We start from the raw sequence: 10,313 nt of genomic DNA, 5'->3' as shown, positions 1-10,313 counted from the left end.
TCTGAAGAACTGAATTATTTGCCAAAATGTGTATGCAAAATGCATGTAAGTCAAGCTCTTTAGCTGTGAAGAAATCTGGACCTGGAATTCATGTAAAATGGGTATAGTAATTCCTGTTTGTGACTCCCAGCTGGTGTCTTCTGCCCTGCCAGGGATACATTCTTATGTGGCACACTGGCTTAAAACTGGCTTGGTCCTACTGCTGCTGCAAGACTTGCTTGTTCCATGAAGTCCTTCATTAATGGCAACATCTGTAAAGGTACTGTGTTTGAAATTGAGTAGCAAAGTGAAGCAGACTGATTCTGAGCTATGATGTTTCCCAAGTGGTCCAAGATACAGAAGAATTATAGTTTGAATTTGTTCATGTGTTACAACAAATCGTTCAGTTAAAGATGAGTTCCTTGAAACTTGATAACTTGGCCTTACAAAATGCATAAATGTGATTTCAGATGTAAGAATGTCAGAAGTTTCCTAGAACATAAGTAGTAACATGTTTGGTCTCCAACTAGGGGAGAAGAAAGAATCACACTATTAATAGATCACTTATCTAGTGGAGTTTGTCATTAGAGAAGAGTCAGCAGCTGACAGGGACTAAGAGAAAAAAGATAAACCAGACACTGTATCTGACTGAAGCAGGATATGGTGAGCTGAAAATGTGTATTTCTTACCTGTGCTGTTCTACACAAACATGTACATTACATGAATCCAGGAAATCAGGCAAAACTTCTTTCAAGAACAGCAATGTAAAAATTAGGTCTCAGGTGGTCATTTATGGTTCAAGTAGCAGGTTTATATATTTATTATAATTATACACAACCTTGACAATCTATACTGCCGTTCAAAAATAAATTGAAGTATTGTCAGTTTGCACGATCTGTCACTAATAAGGATCCCATTTACATACATAGTGAACATTTTGCATACGTAAACACTGCTTTATTTCTCACAAACACTCCTACCTCTTCCCCTCCCCCCATCCTGTAGAGATATGTTTAGAATATGTAAACAAACTACTCCAAATATGCAACATTCAGTGACTACCACCTTCATTAATTAAACTATTGCAGCACTTTCTATAGGTGGCTGGTGCTTCTAGCTCTTAACTGCATGTTGTTTAAAATAATTCTTTATATACCATGTTACAGTTACTCCTGCTTTTCATTCTTATCTCCTTCTGAACAGGAAAATGAAAAATGGAGTTTAATGACTGTATCAGGTTAAGTCATGTAAGCAAAACCCCAGGTTAGGATTCTGTAGATGATAGTGCTAACAGCTATATTGAGTTGTTTTCACTGGTTATTTACATGTTCAATCGGTGCTTGCAGTCTTCAAATTTCAACTGCAGAGAACTAAAAAGTCAGGTAAAGTTGATACACTAGAAAAATTGTGTAGAAGTTGAGTTTGTGTCTACACTCCAAATGTCATCTTGTGGGTTGAAATAAAAATTTACATGGCATAAAATGTTTCTACTAACTCTTTTGATAGCGCTCTTCTGTCCTCCTAGTGCCTGAAACCCAATCTAGGAAACTTAGTGTAATGGAAAAAAGTGTAAGAGGCAACATAATATTCTCCCAGCAATTAAAGAAAAAATCACTGTAAGTAGCAGCTATGTAGGCTTCCTTAGTGTTTCCAGACATTATCTTGATTTCCCAACTAAAGTGTGTACCTGGACTTTGGTTTACAAAGGGCTCACGGAAAAGACTAGTGAGGTATTACAGGGTGGTAATACAAAAGTCAAAGCCCTGTTTTGAGAAAAGTGGTTCATGGTAAAACTAATCTAAGGGAATTAAGTTTAGATTCTCTTTCCATAGCAGCTAAGCTAGCTGCTTTGAACCAGCAGGGTCAGCATATTTCTAAGATGGTTTCATGTTTTTGAAAGCCAGTGTCAGGTAATCACATGGCTTAGATGATGGAACATTAAGATGTGCAGACTGCAAGGTTTGCTAAGGCTGTATATTGCTAACAATTCTGTGTCAAAAAATACTTGGGAAGATGGTCTCCTGCCAGCTCTTTGTCTGTTTTCTGCAGTAAATTTAAACTTAATCCCCACAGGGAGCACCCTCACTTAAATACGGAATATCTGAGATGAGTTACAAAAGGAAAAAAAAAAAAAAAAACAGGAAGAAGCTATAGCAGAGGATGGAGTTTAGAACACTGAAATGCTTCATGAAATATTAAATAACTTCAAATACTGCAGCATATAAATGAATCTTACTTATATCTACAACCACTGGTTGGATGCTTAGATTAAGAGCTCTTTCACGTTTAAGTGAAACAACCAACAACTTCATACTGCACGCTGAAGTAAGGTCAGACATGGTACCCTCTGAAATGAAACAGCATGATAGAGTTTTGTAGTCTTATGTCTGTGTGCTCCAAGGGTAGTACCGCAGGAAATGTGGTTCGTCTCAGGCCCCTGCTGTACCAGACAGGGAGAAGAAAGTTCCTTCTCCCTCACTCTATTACTTGTAATACAAGTTAGGTGCTTCACCCAAGTGGCTTGGATCTTAAATCCTCCACCTTCCTACTGTAAGTTTTGCAAGCATGCCCCAAAGGTAGCATCCTTGTTTTACTGTTTAAATACTGCCTGAAACAAAGGGAGAAGATTTTTCATTCCAGTTGTCATGTATCACCAAACAAGTGACCAAAAAGAAAGGCAGCTGTACTGTGCTACTTCAGAGCAGAGCTCCCTTGTCAGTTTAACTCAGATTTATAGCTATCACTGCAAGGAAGAGTATATGTCTGTTTATATCTATCTTCAACATTTGAAGGAAGCTCAAATGAAATCCTGAACCTCATCTTTAAAAACATGGTATAATAAAAGATGTGGAAAAGACAATGAAGCAGTTTTTAAACACAGCTGGTACGAGCTGTTTTAGTAATTTTAAATCTGTTTCAGCAAGTAACTGCAACAAAAATGGCTTTAAGTAAGCCATTTTTAAATAAAACTGCATTGTGTGTACTAAGATGGTATTGCTTCATCTTTCTCTTTCTAGGGGATGGAGGGAACATTTTTCAAACAGATTAGAAATGCATCTTGCATTCAAAAAAAAAGTATTAGAAAGGTGTTAGCACCTAGTAGCCATTTTTAAAAGACATAAAATGTAGTGTAGCATACTGCTGTTGGTACCCTAGTAAAATTTGTAATTTGGTACTCCAAAATATTCATTCTGGTGCTGCCAAGGTGGCCACAATATAATTTGTTTGTTGTTGAGTCTGACAAGCAAAACTTCACCTTCAAGTTGTACATAGTTACTGTAAGCAGTTGAGAATAGATCTGTGTCATATTAAAACATTCCTCTTTGCAGCAGGAAACAAGGACACAATGTGACATTCAAACAACAACAATTTTGCCCTTACATGTGGAATTCTCAAGCTGTTCTGTGTAACATTCATTTTCCCCAGGGTTCTAGAGACAGAGCAGGTGCACAGCCAAAAAGTGCTGTTCTGCTGCTTGTCTTAAGCCTATCTGCTTTTAAGCTTGACATATTAAACATCTGTAGAATTACTTTAGCCTTATGCTTAAAAATTGCCTCCAACATTTGTAATGTAACATTAAACATTTAATGACCAAGAACAGAAGCAAGAATTTTCTTACATATGACCTTTTAGCTATGAAAGCGCTTGCACCAGAGACTTCTTCCACTCAATGAGCTCTTCCTCTGCCACATATCAGGTAGGAAGGCTACTGGACTTCAGTTAATATTTGAATGTGTTTTAAGACTCCAAAATTTTATAATGGTAGTCATTACACTAGTGTGGTAAAGCCATTAGGATACTTGTAATGTTAAAGCCTATGTGACTGGAGCTTGCTTGGTCACATGCTGACTTAAACTAAGAACAAATGCCAAAACTAGGCAACAAAGCAGTGACTAAGATGTGCAACTACAGCAGCATTCAAGACTGAGGTTGCAGAGTAGTTGCAGCTTGCTTCAAGGATACACAGTTGTTCAAGGGATTTAAACAGGTAAAGTCAGGGTGCCAGACCACCCCCAACTGATTTTGTAGAGGGGCATAAAAGCCAAGTCACCTATGTCAGTCACAAGGATACAATTCTAACACTTGAGCTGGTTTTAATAGGTGTATAGACAGTTGTAACTGATGCTTCCTTTTCCTGTGAAGCTAGGGGAGGGCACAGTTCACCTCTATCACACACAGCTTGCGTCCCAGCTGCTCTCCTTTCTCCTTACAGCATGCATACTAGGGGAACATCAGGACATGGGTAAAGTTAAAATGGCTGCCACAGTTGGAAGTAAGAGCATTTGACACTTTGCTCATTTACAACAGCAACAAGCTTTTCCATGTGAGAACTGCTGCTGGAATGCCTATTGACTAATGCCTTTCCAAAATGGAGTTCAAATCATTAATGTTTCAGTGCAACTAACTGCAGTCCATTATGCTGACTTGACTAATAAACCATTTTCCACAGTTAAAGTAGCCTGCTCTTGTTCTGGTAATGAGCATGGGTGGTTTGTGTGTTCAAGTCAAGAGAAAATGGACTTGCTTTAGAAAGTGCTACAGTTCCTCCATGACTGACATACGCATTCAGAATGTATGAAGTTAGATCTGGTCAAAATAGAAAGATCAAAAGTGACTCACTCAACTTACTAATCCATTGTATTATAGACACTTCCATTAGATCAAGTGAATGACCAAAGATAATCAGTAAGTTATGGAAATTTATCAAATAGATTTCTTACTTCATTGTTGGAGCTAACAGTTAATATGCAGTTTGTGATCTGCTGTTTAGATCCTTGATCTAAAAGGATTGTGCCAAGTACCATGGCTTAAACAAGCCCTCAATTGGTATTTGTTTCCAGTTTGCAACAAACGTTATTTAAGCAATCTCAGAATTAAGTGTTCCAACAGCCAAGTTATATAAGCAGTTTCTGCTGCTTTTCCTCCTCAGCATAAGATGTGATCAAGATACAGATTTCATTCAAAAAGAAATGAGCAGTAAGTAGTAATATGTGCAATAAGACATTTTCAAGGGAAACCTATGCAACAGTCCTTGTATATTCTACCACTTCATATTATTAGTATCATCCTATTGTAAGCACAGTACATTATGTACAGCAATGTCCAATGAGACCATTCAATTAACTTCAGCAAATGGCAGAGCCATTATGTTGGTATTTTATAACTAAGATTAAACGTTAGTGGTATGGGGAATCTAAAAAAAAAAGTTTAAGCTTGTATTATCAGTTTATACGAAAAAGACACCATACAATTCTCATGGTACATCAACAAGATGGACTAGTATGCCAACTAACCTCTATTTTAATATTTAAATTATAACAATACAATAACTAGAAAAGGTCAGTGCTTTAAGTGACAGTTTGCCACTTCAATTCCAATATTTTTCCAAAATAAAGATGCAATTAGATCTACACTTCAGCATCAGTAGTGCAATACAGTATCCTTTCCTGAATAAAGGAGCTGAGGTTTATCCACAATAAAAGCTTTAAATAAGGTAGATTGTTGCCATTTATATATCAATTCTGTATGTTTGATATAAAATATATTGGGAAAGCTTGAACTGACTTATACAATCTACATTTGGCTAAAGCTCCACATAAGCAGCATCAGTGGAAATGAATAGAGATGTACTTAATATAAAACACTTCAAAAAACTACTGCAACAACAAATGACAGAAAGTTGGCTAAGAATAACTAAACATTTGAGGTGTGTACCAGACAAAAAGAATGGACCCTGTGGTTACTTGCACTATTTTAATTAAGTGAAAGAAATGCAAGATTTAGTCCACTTCCATTTCTCCATGTGGTTTGGTCTGCTGGGGGTTATCCTTTGCTGAATCTGGTTTTGTTTCGGCACCGCTCTGTCCGTTCACTGGTCCGTTGTGTTCACCATTAGCTTTCGCCTGCCCATTGTTAGGAGGTTCTACCTTTGGTTTGGGCTTGTATACAATAGGATTACAGAAGCTATCCAATTCCTAGTTGCATCAGAAGTGAGAAAACAAGTTAGTTCATTTAGTGGTACAGGAATTGCATTAAACTAGACTTTTCCAAATTTGCTTTGTGTTCATAACCACCTGTATTGTAATTTCCAAAGACTATACTTTTCAATTCTATCAAATCTAGACACTTAAAAAGAAGCTTTCGCTAGCTAAAAAGCTTCCCGTTTGTTAAAAGTCTATGGTAATCAGTGTTCTAGCAAGCCTGCTGTTCCTTCTCTGTGGAGCTTTCATAGCTGTTTAAGTCTCCACAGGCATAATATCCCACCTCAATACACAGGCCAAAAGCTTATTAATTACAGGAAAAAAAAAAAAACTATCAGAATGCTACATGTAAAGTGATGCTTGTTTACCTTGGATTTTGCCAACATTTCTGCCACTTTGACGACTGGATCCTGAGTTAAACTTAGTTTATTCTGGGCATTCATTTTGCTATTCAACCAATTCATAGCCTCACTAACGTATTTTTCAACTTTTTCCATCTCAGCAGGATCTAGGTGATCATATTTTTCATCCTATGGAGAGAGATGTTTATAAACATCAATTGGTATATGCTTCTCACCTAATTAAGAACTTCATGGACATAGAGTAACACTGCTACAGTCCACTAGAAATAAGTGTTCTAACAAGTGAAGAATAACTGCAGAACACAACAGACATGGGGAATTATTTTTAGAAATATTTGAAATTTTGATCTTAATGGCACGCTGCAAAGACACAAGTTAAGGTTGAAGTTGCAAAAAGGCATACTGTGGTTGAGTAATTCTAACCTCAATAGGTATCTTGTAAGTTATAGAAATAATGGTAACAGCCATCACTTGAAATATCTACTGCAATTTCTAGTGGTACCAGTTGGTGTAAAAAAGAACATGGCTATATGCTTAATTCATGTGTTTTGAGCAAGAAACCTTTTTTGGCTAGCACTCTAGAACAATGAGAAGTTTGCAGGAACCTAAGGCCAGTCATTTTCAAACAGTTTGTTACTCACATAGGACTTTTTAAACCCATTAGAAAAGCCACAGCCAACCTCAAACATCTATAATACTTCCTTCCCTATATAATTTGTTTCTACCTTATTTTTATATGCTTCTACTGCTTTCATAAGGAGCTGAATCTTCTTTCCCAGTTCATTTAAAGCTTTTGGTCTCTCTTCATGTTCCATGTATCTTTCCTGAATAGGCTGTCCAAATTTCTGCAAACAAACACAAAGATCTTGACAAAATACAAGTTTAGTTTAGACTAGTTCTAGGAACACACTGTAGCATCAGACCGAAGGCTGCCTCCTCCTCCTTTCCTTACCCATTCAAAAACTTAGTCTTTGTACTGTGCTTTAGTACAGCAACAAGAAATAGCCCAGAAATCTAAATACAGGAAAAGCACTCTGTTTCTACTTGGCAGAGTATTTTGCAGTGATCTTCAGCAAGAAAATGTTTGGGGGACAGCTGGGAGAGAAGCAAAACATGATTTGCAGGAATGATTTAACCTTAAGAGTAGCTGATCTGAAAATTTTTAGTTTTTTTTTTTCCTCTCTCTCTTTCACCTTCTTCCTGCTAGTATCCAGGCAAGAGGCCAGTTGCTAGGATGTGTAATACTGTTCCATCAGTCATCCCTCCCCCCAAAGGAAGCCTGACTGGAGACAGAATAGAGCTCAAGAGCTAGAGATACATACTCAAAGATCAATTATAAACTGAGCAGTCATTCAGAGCTCACATCTGCCAATGAAGTTAACTCAAAGTTTTTTTTTTCTTCTTCTTCTTCGGTAGTTACTAATCAAACAATAAAATGAAAGCTACTATTAAAGCACTCTTCAGCCTTTAAGTATTAGACCAAAAATTCAGTTTTATGATATAACCATAGAATACCACTGAAAGTAGGAATTAGGTTAAGTTTTTATATAGCTGCTGTCAAAACATTTCAGCTATGTAATTTTCTTATAATGCTGAAACAGGAAAATCAGAGCACAAGTTTTGAAGTGCAATTCTGAAGATGTGAGGGACTGGAAAATATCAAACCACTTGAACCTCTATCAGAATGTAATCAGAATTATACGAAATTCCTATAGCAATTAGTTTTATTATTTTTGACTTCACTTCTCAATTTGAGAGTTTTCAAATTAGAAGCACAGTCAGTATTAAAACATACTGTATTCTTCGTTCTAAATATGTTCATTGCAAAACTGAAATACATCCAGATCCAAGTTGGATGGTCATACTTAGAAGTCAGTGGATTTACAAAACCTGCATGTGTGTATATACACATCCCTCATAAAAGAGCTCTGCTTACTTTAACCAGTTTTTGCAAGTGTGTATATATATATGCACGCACATATGTATACACACATACAGATGCATACTTTTTTTTAAAAAACAGAAAGTAACTTAAAGCCTTACTCTTAACTCCTGAAGCTTATCCATATACACTTGTTTTGGCTGGTCTTCTCCATCTTCATAAAGCCAGTTTTCTGTGTCTTCCAACATCAAGGTCAGTTTATGTGAATCCTATGAAGCAAGTTAGGAATACTTGTGTGCACAGCAAGATAAATAAGACACCCCCCCCACACACACACAAACACAGAAACCCCCCTACTCAAAAAAAAGGACTGTAATTCATCAGTTTAATACTGAATTCATAAAGTGAAGGAAATCAGTGATTAATCAGCTTCAAAAACAAAATTTTACAGAAGCAGCACTTCAGCCCTACTAATCTGATTTGCAAGTGAAGTTTATGGGAGTTACACAACTTCAGTATTGATTTTACAAGAGAGGACTGCATCTTTTAATAAAATGCTTGCATGTTTTCTTTACATGCAGAGTTCTGCTGATCAGGAAGAAGGGTATCTGCACTACATTGCTGGGCTAGTGCAGCATTCCAGGCAATTGAGAGAAGAGACCTTAAACAGCTGCTGCTGGCCATTTGTTGTTTCAAGAACTGGTTGCCTGCTACCAGCCAACTTTTTAAATGGCTGTTACAGAGAAACTACCATTGGACAAGCGTTCTCTCAATACTGCTTTTGCAAAAGCCCAGTAAACACTTTCTCTACCACCTTCTGCTCGGACTTCAATAGCACATGAGGTTCAAAATGCTTTTAAAGCAGAGAAGGAGTCATATTTCCAAGTTAATAGAGGATAAAACACAGCCGCTCCACTTGTACTCATTTTCCTCCCACCCAGTGATGCCATTTAGGGGCTAACTGTAATCAGTCCCGCTTTTTTACTCCCACCATAGGACAGTATTTCTTATCTGAAATCCTTCCTTAAAGAACTTGGCATATTTGTGTCATAAATGCCTGGCTGAAGTGTACCTAGCTTGAACTTCACCTCTGAAATGAATCAATTTCACATTCTGAGGCAAGTCCAAGGAATTCCTGCAGCCCCCACATATACCACACTCAAATCTTTACATTCAAAAGGAAGTTTTTTCAACAGTTGAAACAGATACGTCTTACTTCTTCAGTGATGAATTTCTCAAAAACTCCACATAGCTTGTCTCTGAAGTCATACACATATTCTTCCACAGCATTCTTAGCATCATTTCTTTCCTTCTCAAGCTTGTCTTGCATCATCATCTTCCCCTATGGAGGGGAAAAAGCTTAGTTTAAGCTAAAAGCATTTAAAGTGTCAAACAAGCATTATTCTTTTGAAATTTATGGTTGCAAGTACTTTTGGACAATTATTTACAGTGTCATTCATTTGAGCTGTCATCTATTTACATTACATACCTCATTTTCTATATAGCAATTGATAAGATCTTGTCCCAGTTGTCTGTAGAGGCTAGCCTGTATAGGTAGGTCAATACTTTTGACTTTTGCTTTAGCCTTAGGCTGGTTTGGATGATCTTGCTTGTCTCCAGAAGCAGTCTATAAAAAGATTTACACTTATAAATAAAGACTTTGTAACAAATTTTGAACAGCAGTATTACTACATTTATACTCAAAAGCAGACAAGCCACACTAATAAAACAGCTACAAACAAATCAGATGTAAATGAAGCACACAGTTATACTACTGCTATTCAGAACCACCATTACCTTAAGTTTTCAACCAAACCAGTGGAATTTCTTTAAATTTAACCTGAAAAGCTGGTAATAAAACTTGTTCAAGAGACAAATGCTCTTGTACGTTCCTTTCCATAGTGTTTTTCAAGTTTCCTTAAATTCCATCTTCACTGTAACACTGTATGTTAAATAAAGGAAACTTACTTCAAAGTCTTAACCATGTATTACATCGAAAATGAAAGCACTAAAGCAGAATTTCTAATATAGCTATTGCAGTATAGCTGTGGTCCTCCAAATACAGTCCTGGTATTGCAATTGATAAGATTAACAGAAAGAATTTGAGAA

General features: G+C 36.7%; 1 protein-coding gene across 2 annotated transcripts in view; it reads right to left on the bottom strand.

The window, feature by feature from the left end:
• Window positions 1-768: 768 nt before the first annotated feature.
• The window catches only part of HSPA4L (heat shock protein family A (Hsp70) member 4 like), a 29,525-nt gene continuing 19,980 nt past the window's right edge, over window positions 769-10,313 (bottom strand). For both annotated transcript variants that reach the window (XM_064510675.1, XM_064510677.1), the window contains 6 exons: window positions 9,694-9,831; window positions 9,421-9,546; window positions 8,366-8,473; window positions 7,048-7,167; window positions 6,329-6,490; window positions 769-5,954 (listed from right to left, as the gene is read on the bottom strand). In XM_064510675.1, coding sequence (XP_064366745.1) covers window positions 5,760-5,954; window positions 6,329-6,490; window positions 7,048-7,167; window positions 8,366-8,473; window positions 9,421-9,546; window positions 9,694-9,831 — 849 coding nt within the window. In that variant the 3' untranslated portion in view covers window positions 769-5,759. The remainder of the gene's footprint in view (window positions 5,955-6,328; window positions 6,491-7,047; window positions 7,168-8,365; window positions 8,474-9,420; window positions 9,547-9,693; window positions 9,832-10,313) is intronic.

This window comes from Dromaius novaehollandiae, chromosome 4 (assembly GCF_036370855.1).
Source record: "Dromaius novaehollandiae isolate bDroNov1 chromosome 4, bDroNov1.hap1, whole genome shotgun sequence".
NCBI classification, from domain to species: domain Eukaryota; kingdom Metazoa; phylum Chordata; class Aves; order Casuariiformes; family Dromaiidae; genus Dromaius; species Dromaius novaehollandiae.
This window is presented reverse-complemented; position numbering and strand designations above follow the sequence as displayed.